The sequence below is a fragment of the Chlamydotis macqueenii genome, chromosome 28 (genome assembly GCF_036417535.1).
Source record: "Chlamydotis macqueenii isolate bChlMac1 chromosome 28, bChlMac1.mat, whole genome shotgun sequence".
NCBI lineage: Eukaryota > Metazoa > Chordata > Aves > Otidiformes > Otididae > Chlamydotis > Chlamydotis macqueenii.
In genome coordinates, this window is record NC_141583.1 from 2949673 (window position 1) to 2966815 (window position 17143).

The following is a 17143-nucleotide window of genomic DNA, read 5'->3' on the forward strand; positions in this document are numbered from 1 at the left end:
GCCCCCATGTTGTGCCGAGAGCAGAGCCGTGGTGCTGTGCTGGCGCTGGCTGCTGAGCCGCCCCTGCGCCGGCCCAGTTTGAGGGGCCCCGCTGGGAGGGGGATGAGTCAGTGCAGCCCCCCCATAACGTCACTCGGGAAGTATGTGCCCGACACTCCCCGTTCCCATTAGCCAGAGGGGGGGCCGGTGGCTGCTCCGGCAGGAGAAACCGCAGCACGCGGCTGTCTGCGCCAGCCAGGAGGAGAAGCCGGGGCTGTTGACGTCAAGGCCTTGCGCTAAATCCCGGCTGCTGCGGGCCGCGGGTCCCTGCTGGCTTCTGGCCCCTGCCCTGCCCAGGGGAGGCTGCAGAGGTGAGGGAGATGCCAAATCTGCTTCCTCTGGCTCCTGCCATGGGCAGTGAGGGAGGGCAGAGAGCGTGCAGGCGAGGCTGTAGAAAACCCGTTTATTGTATGAAAAAGTCTAGAAAAGAGTGGGCGTTGTGGCCCTTGGATCAAACAGGTCCCCTGGGGTGTCACGGGGCTCTGCCGCAGCCCCAGCCTTGCACAGGGTCCCGTCCCCAAGCCCTCCGCCGACTCCACGCTCCCGGTGCCAGTACCTCCCTCCTGCACGGCGCTAGGCTGGCTGCTTCCACAGGAACGTCTGGATGGAGTCCCCAGGAGCCACGGCCTTGATGAAGCCGACCCGTGGGTCGGAGATGCCGAAGGACACGTCCATGGGGGAGCTGTGAGGATGTGAGAGGGGGACATGTGTTAGAAGGTGCAGCCAGGCTTTGAGCTGGGGCATGTGGCCGAGCCGCTCACCGGTTCAGGACCACCAGGACAACGGCGCCGTCGGGGCGCAGGAAAGCTGAGTGCTCCAGGTCGCACTGGTGGCACTTTTTGGAGACAGCCAGCCCCACGCGCTGCGAGCCCTCGGGGATGAACTTGCTGCAGGGATGAGCAGGACCTGAGTGCGGTGCCCGGGGTGGCAGCTGGAAGAGCTGGCAGCCCCTTGCCAGCCACCCCCGGCCCCAACCCACCTGAAATGCCCCAGGTGGTAGAACATGGGCTGCTTGTAGAAGATGTCCTTGCTGCTGTCCACGATGACGGGGCTGTCCACATAGTTCTTGCTCCAGTTGGGACCCCCCTCCATGTCCAGCGCCAGGTTCCAGTCGGTCCAGCCCGTCACGTAGTTGTTGAGGTTCTGCGGGGCAGGTGACGGTGCTGAGCTGTGGGGTGGGTGCATGGGCCAGCCAGCGTATCGGTGGCCCCTGCCAAGCCCTACCGTCAGGATGCTGTGGCTGTACTTGCTCCCGCGGTCCCAGTCGCCCAGCACCACCCTGGGCTCCCAGAAGTAGGAGCCGGTGGAGGCCTCCGTGGAGAGGAGGAAATACTCTGGGAAGAGGTGATGGGTGATGGAGAGCGTGAGGTCAATGGGTGCCAGGAAGTCCAGGTACCAGTGGATGCCGATGCCGCTGATGTAGCTGGCAGCCACGGGATCTTTGAGAACCTGGCAGGAGAAATGAGTCGCTGCCCACCCCGCTGCTCAGGGCTGGGCAGAGCTGCCGTGGGGCCGGGAGAGCTGCCATGGGTACTCACCACCTGGGCCCAGTAGGGCAGCATCACCCTCTGGTCATCCAGGATGATAAGGCGGACATCGTGGTGGGTGCTGTTGGCCAGCGCGGGGCCCAGGTCCTGGGCGATGAAGTCTCTCTGATGCTCAGGGGAGAAGCCCAGGCACTGAAAGGGGTAGAAGATGATCTCGCCGGCCGTGGGCTCGTTCCCCGCTGTCACTGCCCAGAAGGTCAAGTTGTGCTTGGCGTATTCGTCCAGGAACCTGGGCGCAGGGCAGAAGGTAAATGGCTCTGTCGTGGCAGCACCGGCCCCAGCCCTGGACACAGTGACCCCAGCGCCCACCGCGCTCCTGTGGCCCCTCACCGGATGAAGTAGTTGGCCCAGGCCTTGTGATACTTGTCCCCGGGGCTGCCCTTCAGCGTCCCTCTCCCTGTCATTGCGCCGTTCGTCTTCATCCAGACCGGGGAGGTCCAGGGGCTGGCGTACAGCGACAGTGGCTGCTTGGCCACCGCCTGGGCTGCCTGGAGGATGGGGATCTGGGGAGAAGCAGGACGGCAGTGAGCTTGCCGAGCCTGCCACAGCGCCAGCATCGCGGGCAGTGGAATGAATCTTCTCCCGCTCCATCAGGTGCTCCCCTTCCCCATCCCGTCCGGTCCAACCGAGGCTGCAGCCCCCATGCCTCGGGCTCACCTTCATCTGCGTGTCCTCCTCCGTCAAGGTGAAATGCTTCAGCTCAAAGTCATCCTCTGCATCAGCATAGGTGTACAGGCGCACGGAGAAGTCGGTGCTGGCCATGGGGACACGCACGAGGTTGTACTCAATGCCTGGGGACAGAGTGGGCAGCGATGGGGGTCCCCGGGGTGGACTGGGGGGATGCAGCCCCCCCGCCTTTCAGCAGCCTCCCAGCCCCTTGGCACGAGTCTCTGCAGCCAAACCCTAAGCAGGGGTGGCCAGACGGACCAGCTGTGCTAGCCAGCGGCATCGCCCTGCCCCAGGCTCACCTTCCTCGGAGAAGTATGAGCGGAGCAGGTGGTTCTGGGCATCCTTGGATAGGGACTGGATGTTGATGGCGGCCGAGTCTGTGACGGAGCCACCAAAGCCCTTCACCTTCTGGTACCGCTGCGCTGTGTTCAGGGTGAGGTGGAAATCTGCAGGGGACAAGCAACGTCGCAGCTGCCGCACGAGGACGGGCTCTGTTCCCGGTGCACAGGCAGGCGCGTGGCCGCAGCGGGTACCTGGGCTCTTGGCGTTGCGCTGGAAGCTCCCCTCGCTGCGCTCCAGCCGCTTGCCGGCCTTGCTGCTCTCATACTTGACGTAGGCGCCCGGGGCTGGCAGGACCACGGGGTCCAGTGTGTCGCAGTACGTGGCGCTGCAGGCGCACACCAGCGAGCTGTGACCAAAATCCTTGGCGTTGCAGGGCCGGGCACCTGCGGCGGGAGGAGACCGGGCAGGCACAGAGAGCTGCGGCAGGAGCCCAGCTCACCCCTTCGAGCCACCACGGACACCAAACCCACAGCTTCGCTGCCCCAAACCGTTGACCTCCACAGCCCTCTCCCTGGGGATGTGGTGCCAGAGCTTACCTGCCGCCTGTGTCGCTGCCTGTGCCAGCAGGAGCCAGCCCAGGACACTGGCACACCCAGTCCCCATGGCACCTCTGTGGCAGCGCGGCTCAGGTGGATGCCGAAGGCAAGCACTGGGGCTGGGAACTGGGAACGGGGCGGTGGGCGTCAGCAACTGGCTCCTCTCACCCTGCTCCCAGCCTTGCACGGGGACAGAGACCCCCTGCCTGGGAGCCTCAGGGAGCCCCAGCACCCCCTGCTCCCCTCCCTGCTCCCCGTAACCCAAGCCCAGTACTGCCCTTACCTCCCGCCCCACCGGTGCCCGCAGACGGCTCCGGTACCATCCCAGCCAGGGATGCAGCCCCCCCACCGGTGCGTGCCGTCCTGCACCCACTGGCCTGGCATTCCCAGCTGCCCACGCCGGCTGTACCCAGCAGCTCGGTTCACTCCCATCGCCTCCCACACCGTCACCTTCCTTGCTTGGCCTGTGCCGTGCTGCGCCACTCCACAAGTCCCCGGTGCCTCCCATGCCACGGCTGGGAACAAACAGCTCTGCGCGCCCAATGCCACGAGCGTGGTGGCCAAGGCTTGCACAGCCAGAGCGGTTCAGTGGTCGAGTCCCCCCTGCTCTCGGCGGGCACACCCACCCGGCCCTGTCCTTCCCTTCGCGCCTCAGGACGCTGGTGCCAGGTTGCTGTGCCCGGGCAGGAGCTGAGGGTGGGACGGAGCCAGCTCGCTGCTCCTGAGACCGCGCGGATGGGGACCAGGGGCCAGGCAGGCTGTCCCGCCCCATCACCTCCCGTTCCCTGTGCGAGGGCGATGCCCAGCCAGTGCCGCAGGCATGGCCTCAGTGTGGTCCTGCTATTCGGGGCCGTCTTCATCTCCACCGACCGATGAAGCCACTTTGGAGCCTGGGTACTCACCTGCCACCAGAAAACCCTCTCGCTGCGTCTCTGCTGGCGGTGGGGCGGCAGGACCTGCTTTCTGGGCGCTGAGGGCGTGTGGCGGAGCTGGAAAGGTGAGTCCAGGAGAGGAACACTTGTGAGACGCTGCGCACTTGAAGAGCACCCTGGGGATGATTTTGCAACTTTGCTCCAGCGAGAGCTTTCAGCACTCAACTGCAGCATTTGCAAAGCTCTCCCGAAACCTGTCCCAGCGGCCAGAGGGAAGCTGGGGGGGGGGCAGGATGCCCACCACCCCCCCGAGTGCCTCTATCACGCTGGACCCCAGCCCCAGCACAGCGCTTCACAAAAGCAGCCTTGTTCCCCTGTCGCCTTTGTGCAGGGGCAGGGCGGCCGTGCCGACCCGAGCATCCCTGCTGGCTTCCTCTGCCTTGGCCTCGAGTCCCACCTGGCTCGGCTGTGGGACCCTGGCCAGGACCCTCGCCCTGCTTGCAGCTGCACCAGCGAGTTTCCCGGCGTGGGCAGAGGCATCGCTGGGGCCGCAGGCGCCCCACGGCCCAGCCCCACACCTGCAGCCAGGTCGGGTGGAGCTGGCTGTAGCAGTTTGTCATCTGCAAAACAAGTCTGGGCTCCACACCTTCTAATTTTGGGATCCTTCCTAATTGCAGGCACCATCCCATCAGGAGAAACAGGAGGACGGCAGAGCCACGGGAGAGGCAGCATCGGCCCAGCCTGGCCCCAGTGTCCCCACAACGCTGCCTGTGTGGGTGGCCGGGGAGGCAACCCCTTGCCCACGGACCACTCCTTTGGTGCACAAGAAGCTCGACACAAACGGGCAACACATGCTGCAGCTCAGAAAGCCAACCACATCCTGGGCTGCACCCCCAGCAGCGTGGGCAGCAGGTCGAGGGAGGGGATTCTGCCCCTCTACTCTGCCCTGGTGAGACCTCCCCTGCAGCGCTGCGTCCAGCTCTGGAGCCCCCAGCATCAGAAGGACGTGGAGCTGTTGCAGCGGGTCCAGAGGAGGCCACAAAGATGATCAGAGGGCTGGAGCAGCTCTGCTGTGAGGCCAGGCTGAGAGAGCTGGGGCTGTTCAGCCTGGAGAAGAGGAGGCTCTGGGGAGACCTTAGAGCAGCCTTCGAGTAGCTAAAGGGGGCTGCAGGAAAGACGAGCATAAAGTCTCCAGCAGGGCCTGTTGTGACAGGACGAGGGGTGATGGTTCTAAAATAGAGGGAGGTAGATTCAGATTAGACATTAGGAAAAAGTGTTTTACACTGAGGGTGGTGTATGATCCATACTGGAACACCGGCCCAGGGTGCCCAGAGAGGCGGTGGAAGCCCCATCCCTGGAAACGTTCAAGGCCAGGCTGGCTGAGGCTCTGAGCAACCTGATCTGCTTGAAGGTGTCCTTGCTCCTTGCAGGGGGGTCCTTGGACTGGGTGGGCTTTAATGGTCCCTTCCCACCCCAACTGTGATTCCTCCCGCTGTGGCAGGAGCAAGGACCCCCCCCGGCCCAGGCTGTGGCCAGCGGGGACAATGAGGGTGACTCCTCCAGCCTCCCCCCAGCCCCTTGCACCCACTGCCGGGGATGTCACATCCCTCAGTTTCCCCAGCGGCTTTTTGGCACCAAGGGGGAGGATACACGCCCCGCGGCGGATGCATTTCCAGATGGCCGGGCAGCACGCAGCCTGCCTGGAGGGGCTGTGCTGAACCATTTCCCTGCACACGTGTCCCCAAGCACTGCAGCACATCTGGGGCAGGGGGGCTCCACGCGTGCCTTCCCCGCGCGGCAGAACTCTGAGGGAGCTCGGGATGCGCAGGCAGCCTAGCTGCTGGTTGGGCCAGCGCTACCCAGGAACAGCAATAAAATCGCCGGACGGGCAGATGTGCTCCATGAATGGGGTTGAGACAGAGCTGCACTCCAAGAAAGCAGCTGTTAAACCTCTCTTTTTTTTTTCTTTTTCTTTTTCCCCCAGCATCAGCAACTCCACAGCTCACACACGGCGTGTTTGCCAAGAAGTGCTCTGGCTTTCTCATTCCAGGACTTCAAAGATGCTGGTAACATTCCCAAAGACTGGACCGAGCAAATACTGTAACCGGTATTTAAAAAGAGCAAACAGGCTGGCCAGGTAATTGCAGGCCGCCGGCTCGATGTCGGCCGCAGCTGGAATAGAGGGGAGTCTGTCCGAGGGCGGCTGGATGCGGCCAGTGGCGTGAGCTCTGGAAGAGATGGCACCAACCAAATTTGTCTGCGAGGTCTGGTGGAGGCGGACACTCATAAAATTCACTCAGCCTGTTCTGCTGCCCTGGTGCAACAGCACATTTTGATTAAAAAAAAAAAAAAAAAAAGGCAGTCTGGGGAAAAACCATCAGCACATATGAAACAAATCAAGAGCTGGCGAGTGCCCAAGTCTCCAGCTGCAGCGATAAACAAGGCAGCCACACGCGGGGCCAGGGGATGGAGCCCTCCGGGGCACCCCTCGCCCCGCACTGCGCATGGGAAACACTGACGGAGACGGTGCATACCAGAGGGAGCACGTCACAGCGTTACTTTGGGCCTGAGACACACGCCAAGGCTTCAAGGGAGCCACGTGTGGAAGCCCAGGAGATGGAGCAGCAGGAGCTCTTGGGGGGGCTTGTGGGGGGCTGGGGAGGGAGGGGGGAGGCCCACATCATCAGCAGCATGTCACCACCCTCCTCCACCACTGAAGGATGCTGGAAAGGGTTGAGGCAGAGCTGACCCCCACCCCAGAGACCCCCTGCCACGCAGTGCCTCCCCGGCCGTCACTGCCGCTGCCACAGGTAGGTCTGGATGGAGCTGGCTGGAGCCACGGTCTCGATGAAACCAACAGCGGGGTCCTGGATCCCGAACGGCACGTCCCAGCTGAACCTGGTGGTTAAGGGGGTGAAGTAGGTCAGCACAACCGGAGCCGAGCATCCCTCCTCCCCTGCCCAGGCTGCCCCGCTGACCTGTTGAGGACCACCAGGACGAGGGCCCCATCGGGACGCAGGATGGCCACATGCTCCAGCTGACAGATGAGGCACCGGCGGCTGCTGTGCAGCCCCACGCGCCGGGAGCCCTCGGGGATGAACTTGCTGCAGAGACAGGAGCAGGAGAGGGATCGTGGCCCCACCTTGGGCTGGCAGCAGCGCTTAAGCCCCCCACCCCTGCCCCGACCCACCTGAAGTGCCCCATGTGGTAGAACATGGGCTGCTTGTAGAAGACGCCTTCGCCAGCGTCCACGATGATGGGGCTGTCCACGTAGTTCTGCACCCAGTTGGGGCCCCCCTCCAGGTCCAGGGCCAGGTTCCAGTCAGTCCAGCCAGCCACAAAGTGGTTCAGGACCTGGGCAGGCAGGGAAGGGGCTGAGCAGGGCTGAGCCGGACCCCCAGCCTCGGGCGGGCAGCGCCGGGGCAGCTGTACCGTCAGGATGCTGTGGCTGTAGCGGTCCCCTCGCTCCCAGCAGCCCAGGGCCACAGAGAACCTGAGGGTGAGGAAGCCACTGCACGCCTCTGTGTAGAGGAGAAAATGGCGAGGGAAGAGTGCGTGGGTGGCCTCCAGGCTGCAGCCGGCTGGGACGACGCCGTCCAGGTACCAGTGAACTCCCACGCCGGCAACATAGCGGGCTGCGGTGGCATTGCCCAGCACCTGGGGGAGCAAAGGAAACGCCTCACGCCAGGGCACCAGTGCCCTGAGCCCCATGGGGATGGACATGCGGGCCTCCACGTGCCAGCGGGGTTCCCCAGGGCCACCTGCCTCCCCCTCTCGTCCCCTCCTGCAGGCACCGCAGGCTTTTTCTCTCCTTTTAGTTTAAGGTAATTCCCACAAACAGCTCTTTGGCGTCACAAAGGGTAAGCCAAATCAGCCAGAACTCTGCCTGGAGAAGGAGCCAGGGCGCCAGCAGCGCTTCTGCATGCCGCTCCGAGGGAATCCGGGACGCGGATGCCACCTCCTGTCCCTGCTTTGACCACACACGGAGGCGGTTGCTACCGAATGAGCTGGCTGTGGCTCCCTCTCCGGCAGACCTGGTTTGCCTCCTGCTCTGTCTAAGGCTGGGAGGGGCTGCTGGCTTAATTTTCAGCTAAACCCCGACAGTTTGGTGGGACAGGGAGCGGAGGGAGAAGGAGGAGCCGGGCAGGGCAGTGGGCTTTGCTCTTCACCTCTTTGGCCCAGTGTGGGAGGTGGATGCGCTGGTCGTCCAGGATGATGAGTCGAGTGCGGTGGGGGCTGCGGGCCAGTGCAGGGCCCAGATCACGGACAACAAAGTCCCGCTGCTGCGCGGCGGTGAAAACAATGGTGGGGAACTTGGGGGGCGTGAGGAGCGCTGCAAGGGGCTCGTTCTGCGCTGTCACCGCCCAGAAGGTCACATTGTGTTTGGCGTATTCGTCCAGGAACCTGGGGGCAAGGGAGTCGGGGCCAGCGTCAGCCGCGCCTGCCCACCCTCTGTCCACCCCAACCCACTCCCTGGCCCACCACGGCCCTCAGGCATCCCAGCCCTGGGGGGGATGGTACTTGATGAAGTAGTTGGCCCAGGTCTTGTGGTACTTGTCCCCCGCCTGCCCCTTCAGCGTGCCCTTCCCGCGGATGTCCCCGTTGCTCTTCATCCAGGCCGGGGCGGTCCAGGGGCTCGCGTACAGCGACAGCGGCCGCCTGCTCATGGCCGAGGCTCGGTGCAGGAGGGGGATCTGCAGGAGGGGGCAGAGGGACTGGCTCATTTCAGGCTGCAGCCCCCCTGAAACCACGTGGCCCAGGGCTAGAAGAAGGGGAGCGCTCAGGGGATCTAGGGGGGAAGGGCAGCCTGCAAGCACCACCCCATGGCATGACGCCCTGGCCCCGTGCCCTTGCCAGTGCCAGCTGGGCTGTGCTGGAACACGCCCCGGAGGAAACGCCAGCTCCCGTGGGCTGTCCCCACGCACCCTGCCACCCCGCGTGGGGCTTGACAGCGCCGGGGCACAGGGCTCCCGGCACGTGCAGAGCTCCGCTGGGAGTGGGGACGAGGCACCGATGGCAGCGGCTTCAGCCTCCCACCTTCATCTTCACGTCCTCCTCTGCCAGCCTGAAGTGCTTCAGCTTGTAGTCGTGTGGGACGTCATTGTAGCTGTAGGGGCGCACGGAGAAGTCACTGCAAGCCATGGGGAGGCGGATGAGGTTGTACTCGATCCCTGCGGAGCGGGAAAAGCATCAGGCAGCACCGGAGCAGCCCCCCAGGTGATGGGTGGCCCTGCAGCAGCAACGGAGCACAGCCGCCTTCAGACTCCACGCTGCGGGCACCGCTCACCGCTCTCGGAGAAGTAGGAGCGCAGCAGGTTGTCCTGGGCCGGCGGCAACAGCCCCAGGATGTTCAGGGCAGCAGCATCCGAGAGCGACCCGCCAAAGCCCTTCACCTTCTGGTACAGCATGGAGACGTTGAGTGTCAGCAGCAGCCCTGCGAGGGAGAGCCCAGCTCAGCTTGTGGTGCCCGGGTTTCCCGCAGCAGCACCCATCGCCCACCCAGCTGCAGCGGGTACCTGGGGCACGCAGGCTGCGCTGGAAGCTCCCCTCGCTGCGCTCCAGCCGCTTGCCGGCCTTGCTGCTCTCGTACTTGACGTAGGCGCCCGGGGCTGGCAGGACCACGGGGTCCAGCGTGTCGCAGTACGTGGCGTTGCAGACGCACACCATGGCGTCGCGGCCAAAGTACTTGGGGCTGCAGGGCCGGGCTCCTGGGGGACAGGGTGGGGGGCATGGGGACACGTCCCTGGCAGAGCTCTGCTGCCACCCCGGGCTGCCGCCTCTGGCCCCGCGCTCCGCACCCCGCCCCCTCCCCGGGCCCCCTGCTCCCGATCCCGTCCCACCCCGGCGCCCGCGCCATGCTGTCCCACTGCCACCGCCCCCGCCATGTCCCCGCACTCACCTGCGGCCCAGGGCACGGCCGGGAGCAGCAGCAGGAGCCAGCTCAGGATGCCCACAGCCCCCATGGCCGCTCTACGTCCCCCTAGGTCCTGGAGAGCAGAGCCTGCGAGCGGGGGCACCCTCAGCCGAGGCAGGTGTGGGCGCAGGAGGGCATGGGGGGACAGGCTGTGCTCCTCGGCTGGATCAGTGCCATCTCCTCTGCCCCTACTCCTCCGTCGGCTGCCGAGGAGCTCCTGCCGCACACCCCGTCCACCCACCCACGAAGACCCTCGCCTTGCAGCACGGTCCATCCTGCGCCGGGAGCCCCTCCGCCTCTGTCCCGGCTGCTCCCCTACCTGCGCTGCCGCCAGCCCTCCTCCCGTGACGGCAGCTCCAGCCTCCCCACCTCGCCTTTACGGGGAAGCCACCTCAAGACCTCCCTCCGCAGCACACCCTCTCCCACCCCCACAGCTCCTCCTTGCTCTCCTCCCGGCCTCTAGCTACCATGGGCCTCACACCCGGACCATGGCCCCGGTCACCCCCTTCCTCTCCCAGAGTGGCCGTGGCTGTGCACCCAGGGCAGGGAGGGTCCGGGACCCCCATGCGAGGATGGGAACTGTGGCCGCACAGCCTGGTGTCATCACACAGGAGCTGGGGCCACTGCCATGCTGGCCCCGGTTCAGCACGCACCATGGAAGGCAGCGGCAGCGAGCTGGGGAGCGTCCTGGCTCCTGCACGGGCAGAGCTGCTCCCTGCTCCCAGCAGTGGCAGCCCAGACCCACGGAGGGGAACCTGCTGCCCCAAAGCTGGCCATGCCAGGAGCGGAGCTCTGCTCCTCTGAGCCCAGGGTCAAACCACGGCAGGAGCGCTTCTGGCTCCTCCGAGAGCAACCCTCCCCGTCCAAAGAGCCGGGACTGAACTGGGCCAGCTCAGCCAGGCACACAGACACCACCTGGTCACAGCATCCAGGACACGCCCGCTCCCACGGACACGCATGCGCCCATCACCATGGACATCTCTCCGTGGGGAGGCCCAGGGGACAGAGAGCGGCCAGCTCCCAGCCATTTCGCCAGCCTGAGAGCGTGGAAGGCCAGGGCTCAAAGTTTCCCTCCACAGGGTTAAACCTCTCCCCTGAGTTCTCCCTCTCCGGGTGGAGCAGCACTTCATGACTAATTGTCTCCCTTTCTGGCATATCAGGTGCAGCTGTGGGGCAACTCCATCCATCAAAGTTCCTTCTGCACCGCAGCGCTGCCCTGCCGCGGGCCCACGCCTCCGCCTGCCACGTGGGGCCGAGCCACGGGGCGCCCGGGCTGGCTGCCACCCGGCTGGGGCAGGTAGGGCCGAGCAGCCCCCGGTTACACCTCACGGGGCAAACAGCAACCCCAGAAGGACGCTCCTGGCCCCGCAGAGTCTCCCACCCCCAGCTGTGACTAATGCATCAGCTGGGTGCTACACCCAGGCTAATAAGCCCCAATTTCGGGGACAGGTGAACAGGTCAGCCCCTGCAGCCCCACGGTGGTCAGCTGCCAGCCCCTCAGGATGTCCCGCACACCCTTTCTCTTCCCATTTCGGGGTCCAGCTCTTCCTGCTCCCAGCTCAGCCACAGCCTTGCCTCCCCAGAGCCCCCACGGCTCTCCGGGAGCAAAAACACTGCAGAGGCTGCTGGAGCTCGTCCCTATCGGCAGCGGCTGATAAGAGCTTCCTGCCGAGCAGGAAAAGTGAGACCCAGGGGAAACGGCAACGCCTCGGTGCAGAGCGGGTGGCACGGGAGATGCTGGGCAGCCCCACCAAATCCCCTCAAAGCTGCTTCTGGCTGCCGCCCCCAGCGTGCGGGGTTTCTCCCAGCATCTGCAGACTCGTCCTGCAGCAGGTGGAAGAGCCTAGGGGTGAATTTCGTCCCTTAGCCAGGCCCGTGGGGACGGGACCCTGGAAACACAGAGCCATGACTGAGCTGGCTTTCAGGGGATCGTGGCTCCGAGAACAATCAGTGCCAAAGCGGGAGCTGGGTGCGCAGAGCCCCAGCGCAGCAGCAGCTCAGGCTCCAAGGTCCCGCCAGGCCCCGAGCGCGGGGAGATGCAGCCCTCACTGGTGGTCGTTGGTTCCAGGACAGCTGCTGGCAGGGGAGGGGGGGTGGTCCCTGTCCTCGCAGCCCCAGCAGCCACTTTGCGCCCCAAAGTGAGCCAACGCTTTGCACAAGAATTCATGAGCCAAGTCCAGCGATGTCACAGGATTCACCCCTCTCCACTCAACCTGCAGCCAGCTGGTCCTTCAGAGCCGAGCTGAGCACGGGAACCAGGGCGCGTGGCCCGGGGCGATTCAGCATCCAGACACCGGCTTTTTATGACGCGGGACGGTGAAACGTTAAAGGAAGGCAGTAAGTAAGAACTCAGGAGAGAAGCAGCAGGTGGAGGAGTGGTCCTGCACCGGGGCACAGGATGCTGGGAGCGGGATGCTGGGAGCAGGGCTTGCTGTCACTGCGATCCTGGAGAAATATTTCCCTCTCGTGGACAAACACACAGAGCTCTCAGGCAGCAGTGCGGTGCTTGTCCTGCTCCACACAGCCAGCCCTCCCCAGGACTCGGCAGCTCCCGGGGTCCGCAGGGCTCCTGCCCCGGAGCAGCACCCCAGCGCCATCGCAGCGCGGGACACGCCAGCTTCCCAAGGTGACCCTGTCATGCGCTCACCCACCACCCCGGGCACTGCCAGAACCGGCACTGCGCTGCGCTCAGCCCACGCAGCGTCGCTGCTGTCAGCCCTGACGGCATCCCCAGGCCGCATCCTGCCTGCCTCGACTCGGCTGACCCCGATCGGCCCAACAACCCCAGCCTCCCTTCCTTGCCCTGCCTGCAGCCGCACCCTTCCTGCCCCGATCGTCCGCTCAGCTCAGCACGCCCTCCCAGCTCCCTCCCTCCTTCCTGGGCGCGCCCGCGCTCAGCACCCGCTCCCAGCCCCATGCCCGCTTGCCCAAGCTGCGCCGGCTCCATGGCCGGTACAGAGCCCCTAGTGCACCCCAAGCCTCCCGGTCGCAGCGGGGACGGCTCTGCCCCATCCCCGTGTGGGACAGCGCGCCCCGTCGAGGGGCCACTGGGGCCTGGCCAGCATCCCTCTCCTTGCAAAGCCCCAGGAGCAGCCACAGATGCAGCCCCCATCCAGCGCGGGTTCGCACCCTGAACCCACCACGCTGTGATGCTGCTGGAGCTGGTTCTGCCTCCAGCCCCAGCCCCAGGGACCACCCCGCACCCTGGGCTGGGTGAGAGGCGATCCACGCATCCCCCAGCCCAGCACTGGGCTGTGAGTGGCTCCGGCGTGGCAGGAAAAGCACAGAAAGCCGAAGCTTGGCCGCAAACTCTGCTCAGGGCTTCCACCAAGATGGGCATCCAGGCGCTTTGCCCCCGCTCCTGCTCCAGAACCCAGAGCATCTGCGTGCAGGGTAAACCCAGAGCCTGCTGCCCATTCCTAAACCTGCTCACAAAGCAGCGGGACAGCGCCCGGGCCGAGCTCATCCCTCTGCGGGGCAGCACACGCTCAAAAGTGGGAGCAAACTGGCGCCTGGAGCACCCCCCCGGCAGGGACAAGCCCCGCAGTGAGTTCTGGCAGGGGAGAGGAGCAGGGGTGGGCAGGGAGAGCAGCTGGCCTGCAGGGCTCTGTGTGCTTTGTGCTGCTCTTGGGTCTCCCACAAACCCCACGTCTGGGCAGCACCCAGCCACAGCGTCTGGGAGCAGGGGAGAGACCCGGAGTTTTCTCTTCCAGCCACAGTGGTAGAGGCAGCATCAGATTTTAATGTCGGAGCAGCAGCAAACAGCATCCACAGCCTGCGGGAGCTCCACCCCGAGGGGCACCGGCACCCCTGGCTCTGCTGCACACGCATGGCGTTCCCCGGCCCGGCTGCCTCCTCCAGCTCGCCCGAGCACACGGCTCTGCCGTGGCGCAGACAGCAGCGAGCCGCCTCCTCCACGCTCCCAGGTCCGAGCCTGTGGGCAGCGTGGGGCCGCTCTCCCAGCCCAGCTCGGCCCAGCCCCTGGCCTGCCACGGGCGTCTCAGCCCCGTCACTGCTGCCGCCACAAGTAGGTCTGGATGGAGCTGGCTGGAGCCACAGCCGCGATGAGGCCAACCGTATCAGCCAGCCCGAAGGTGATATTCTGCGGGGACCTGGAGGGCGGGAAGCAGCGGGGTCAGACCTGCAGCGGCTCCGAGCACCAGTGGCGTGCAAGGGCCAGCAGGACGGCCACAAGCGCGCTCGTGGCCTGGCGGGACAAGGTTCTGCGCTCGTGGGCTGGGCTGCGTCACTCACCGGTTCAGAACCACCACCACCACGGCGCCGTCGGGGCGCAGGAAAGCCGTGTACTCCAGGTCCGTCTTCTTGGACTCTTTAGAGGCGACGAGCCCCACACGCTGGGAACCCTCGGGGATGAACTTGCTGCACGGGCAGAAGTGAGAAGCAACCCCAGGAAGGGAGTCAGCCGCCAGCAGAGCCCTCCTCCTGACAAACCTGCCCTGCTTCCCTCCTGACAAGCTGCTGCTGCAGCCATGGAGCCAGAGCCCGGGCCGCTGAGAGCGTGCCAGAGAGCCCCGACCCACCTGAAGTGCCCCATGTGGTAGAACATGGGCTGCTTGTAGAAGACGCCTTCGCCGGCGTCCACGATGATGGGGCTGTCCACGTAGTTCTGCACCCAGTTGGGGCCCCCCTCCAGGTCCAGGGCCAGGTTCCAGTCAGTCCAGCCAGCCACAAAGTGGTTCAGGTTCTGCAACGGGACAGCCCAGACGTCTGCGCAAGGAGCAGGGTGCCGACAGGAGAGGGAGCATGCTGGCGGCCCTCTCTGGGGCCTGCAGTGCAGGGCGGCGCAGGGGCCTCACCGTCAGGATGCTGTGGCTGTACTGGTTCCCCCGCTCCCAGCAGCCCAGGATCACGTCCCTCTCCCAGAAGTGGGCCCCAATGCACGCCTCCGTGGCCAGGATGAAGTAATCGGGGAAGAGCTCGTGAGTGGGCACCACTGTGTCCTGTATGGGACCGATGAAGTCCAGGTACCAGTGGATGCCGATGCCGTGGACGTAGCGAGCCGCTTTTTCATCCTCCAGGACCTGGAAAAGAGTCGGCCACTGCTGGATCCTGTGGGGTAGAAAGCCGGCACCCCAGCCCTCGTGCTGCCAGACAGAGCAGCCCAGCCGAGCCCTCTGCGGGGATGTGCCACGCCAGCGGAACCGGGGCTCTGCCCTGGCTCACTGTGCTGGCGGCCCCACGCCGCGCTCACCACTTTGGCCCAGTGCGGGAGGTGGAGCCGGTTGTCATCCAGGATGATGAGCTGGACGTGGCGGTGGGAGCTGTTGGCCAGCGTGGGGCCCAGGTCCCGTGCGATGAAGTCCCGCTGCTGCTCGGCCGTGAAGCCCAGGCACTGGAAGGGGTAGTTGTTGATCAGCCCGGCCGTGGGCTCGTTCTCCGCTGTCACCGCCCAGAAGGTCACGTTGTGTTTGGCATATTCGTCCAGGAACCTGGGCGCAGGGCAGAGGCGTGAGCCGTGGGGCCACCCCAGTGCCACGGGATCCCCCAGGTACCTCCCCAGGGTGCTCCTTACCGGACAAAGTAGTTGGCCCAGGTCTTGTGGTACTTGTCCCCCGCCTGCCCCTTCAGCGTGCCCTTCCCCACGAAGGACTCGCTGGTCTTCATCCAGGTCGGGGCGGTCCAGGGGCTCGCGTACAGCGACAACGGCCGCCTGCTCATGGCCGAGGCTCGGTGCAGGAGGGGGATCTGCAGCAGGGAGCCGAGAGACCGCCTGAGCTGAGCCCCTCTGCCCCCCTCCCCAGATTGCACCCTCCTCCCTCCCCCCGCTCGCCTTCAGCTTCGTATCCTCATCTCGCAGGCGGAAGTGAGTGAGCTCGTAGTCAAAGGGAACGTCGTCGTAGGTGTAGGCGTGGAGGGAGAAGTCACAGCTGGCCATGGGGAGCCGGACGAGGTTGTACTCCAGCCCTGCCAGGCAAGGGGGGGATGGGAGGTCTCCAAGCCCCACCGGCTCACAGGCAGAGGCCCGCAGGGTACTCCCTGTCACCATCCCTGTCTGCCTCCCGCAACGTTCTCACCTTCCTCAGAGAAATATGAGCGGAGCAGGTGATCCTGGGCTGTTTCCGGCAAGGAAAGGATGTTTATGGCAGCTGCATCAGTGATGGAGCCGCCAAAACCCTTCACCTTCTGGTACCGCTGCGCCGTGTCCACGGTCAGGACGAGATCTGCAGGGAGGGACACCGGTGTGACAGCGGGTCGTGGGCAGGGTCCGGCCCATCTCTGCCACCGCAGCGGGTACCTGGGGCACGCAGGCTGCGCTGGAAGCTCCCCTCGCTGCGCTCCAGCCGCTTGCCGGCCTTGCTGCTCTCGTACTTGACGTAGGCACCCGGGGCTGGCAGGACCACGGGGTCCAGCGTGTCGCAGTACGTGGCGTTGCAGACGCACACCATGGCGTCGCGGCCGAAGTACTTGGGGCTGCAGGGCCGGGCTCCTGGGGGACAGGGTGGGGGGCATGGGGACACGTCCCTGGCAGAGCTCTGCTGCCACCCCGGGCTGCCGCCTCTGGCCCCGCGCTCCGCACCCCGCCCCCTCCCCGGGCCCCCTGCTCCCGATCCCGTCCCACCCCGGCGCCCGCGCCATGCTGTCCCACTGCCCCCGCCCCCGCCATGTCCCCGCACTCACCTGCGGCCCGGGGCACGGCCGGGAGCAGCAGCGGGAGCAGCAGCAGGAGCAGCCGCCAGCCCAGAGCACAGGCGGCCCCCATGGCCGCTCCGTGTCCGCCGGCCGTGTCCCGGCAGCACCGTCCAGCACCGGTACCCCGAGCTGGCCCCGCTCCCGGCTGCGCCTTTAAGGGCGCCTGGGCTTCGCGACCCACCCACGCCCGGGGCGCCCGCGCGGGAGCGGCAGCGGCACCGGAGGGGCCGGGCCCCGGTTGAGCAACGCAGCGGGCGCGGTAACGGCGCCGCGGCGCCGGGGGAGCCGCACGGGAGGCGGGGCCGCTCCCCCCCTCCCCAAGCACCGGTACCGGCCGCCCCGCGCCCCCGAAGCCGCCACCGGTGACTCCAGCGCCCCGCGGCTCACGTGACCGGTCAGCTGACCCGCGTGGTCCGTCCCCCTCTCCCGTCCCCCGGCGCAACCGGCCCACGGCCCCAGAGGGTGGCGAGAAACCTTTATTGGGGTCTCCAGCGAGGGGCGGCGGGACCGGCCCCGCAACGCGTCCCCGGGCGCAGCCGGGACCCCGGGGCGGGCACGGCCCACGCGGGGGAG

At 66.1% G+C, this 17143-nt stretch overlaps 3 protein-coding genes across 4 annotated transcripts; all 3 read right to left on the reverse strand.

Annotated features, from left to right (window-relative positions):
- Positions 1-514: 514 nt before the first annotated feature.
- GBA1 (glucosylceramidase beta 1) lies at positions 515-3200 on the reverse strand. Its single transcript, XM_086768240.1, has 10 exons — positions 3134-3200; positions 2789-2980; positions 2555-2701; positions 2244-2377; positions 1917-2089; positions 1578-1815; positions 1264-1488; positions 1019-1182; positions 801-926; positions 515-721 (listed from the first exon to the last, which is right to left on the reverse strand). The coding sequence occupies exons 1-10, from the start codon at positions 3198-3200 to the stop codon at positions 613-615; spliced, it is 1575 nt and encodes a 524-aa protein (XP_086624366.1). The 3' UTR covers positions 515-612.
- Positions 3201-6700: 3500 nt separating this feature from the next.
- LOC147597365 (lysosomal acid glucosylceramidase-like) lies at positions 6701-9968 on the reverse strand. Its single transcript, XM_086768239.1, has 10 exons — positions 9905-9968; positions 9522-9713; positions 9293-9439; positions 9043-9176; positions 8527-8699; positions 8175-8409; positions 7438-7662; positions 7196-7359; positions 6984-7109; positions 6701-6903 (listed from the first exon to the last, which is right to left on the reverse strand). Exons 1-10 carry the CDS (start codon positions 9966-9968, stop codon positions 6798-6800), a joined length of 1566 nt encoding a protein of 521 aa, XP_086624365.1. The 3' UTR covers positions 6701-6797.
- A 3673-nt stretch (positions 9969-13641) lies between these two features.
- LOC147597366 (lysosomal acid glucosylceramidase-like) lies at positions 13642-16927 on the reverse strand. 2 transcript variants are annotated; one of them, XM_086768237.1, is made up of 10 exons: positions 16559-16927; positions 16176-16367; positions 15955-16101; positions 15711-15844; positions 15453-15625; positions 15132-15369; positions 14737-14961; positions 14461-14624; positions 14174-14299; positions 13642-14031 (listed from the first exon to the last, which is right to left on the reverse strand). In XM_086768237.1, the coding sequence occupies exons 1-10, from the start codon at positions 16638-16640 to the stop codon at positions 13929-13931; spliced, it is 1584 nt and encodes a 527-aa protein (XP_086624363.1). In that variant the 5' UTR covers positions 16641-16927; the 3' UTR covers positions 13642-13928. The 2 variants fall into 2 exon arrangements, with proteins under 2 accessions (XP_086624363.1, XP_086624364.1); XM_086768238.1 differs by lacking the exon at positions 16176-16367.
- Positions 16928-17143: the final 216 nt, after the last annotated feature.

Bases quoted from the DNA above. Each gene is read 5' to 3' on its own strand.
- GBA1 (XM_086768240.1), bottom strand. From the start codon at position 3,200: ATGGGGACTGGGTGTGCCAGTGTCCTGGGCTGGCTCCTGCTGGCACAG. The intron at 2,378-2,554 runs GTGAGCCTGGGG...CTCTGTCCCCAG, and splicing joins CTCATACTTCTCCGAGGAAG to GCATTGAGTACAACCTCGTG. The intron at 1,816-1,916 runs GTGAGGGGCCAC...CCCTGCGCCCAG, and splicing joins TGGGCCAACTACTTCATCCG to GTTCCTGGACGAATACGCCA.
- LOC147597365 (XM_086768239.1), bottom strand. From the start codon at position 9,968: ATGGGGGCTGTGGGCATCCTGAGCTGGCTCCTGCTGCTGCTCCCGGCC. The intron at 7,110-7,195 runs GTGGGTCGGGGC...CTGTCTCTGCAG, and splicing joins TACCACATGGGGCACTTCAG to CAAGTTCATCCCCGAGGGCT. The intron at 6,904-6,983 runs GTCAGCGGGGCA...CTTAACCACCAG, and splicing joins GTCCTGGTGGTCCTCAACAG to GTTCAGCTGGGACGTGCCGT.
- LOC147597366 (XM_086768237.1), bottom strand. From the start codon at position 16,640: ATGGGGGCCGCCTGTGCTCTGGGCTGGCGGCTGCTCCTGCTGCTGCTC. The intron at 15,626-15,710 runs GCGAGCGGGGGG...TCCCTGCTGCAG, and splicing joins ATGAGGATACGAAGCTGAAG to ATCCCCCTCCTGCACCGAGC. The intron at 14,032-14,173 runs GTGAGTGACGCA...CCCGCCCTCCAG, and splicing joins GTGGTGGTGGTTCTGAACCG to GTCCCCGCAGAATATCACCT.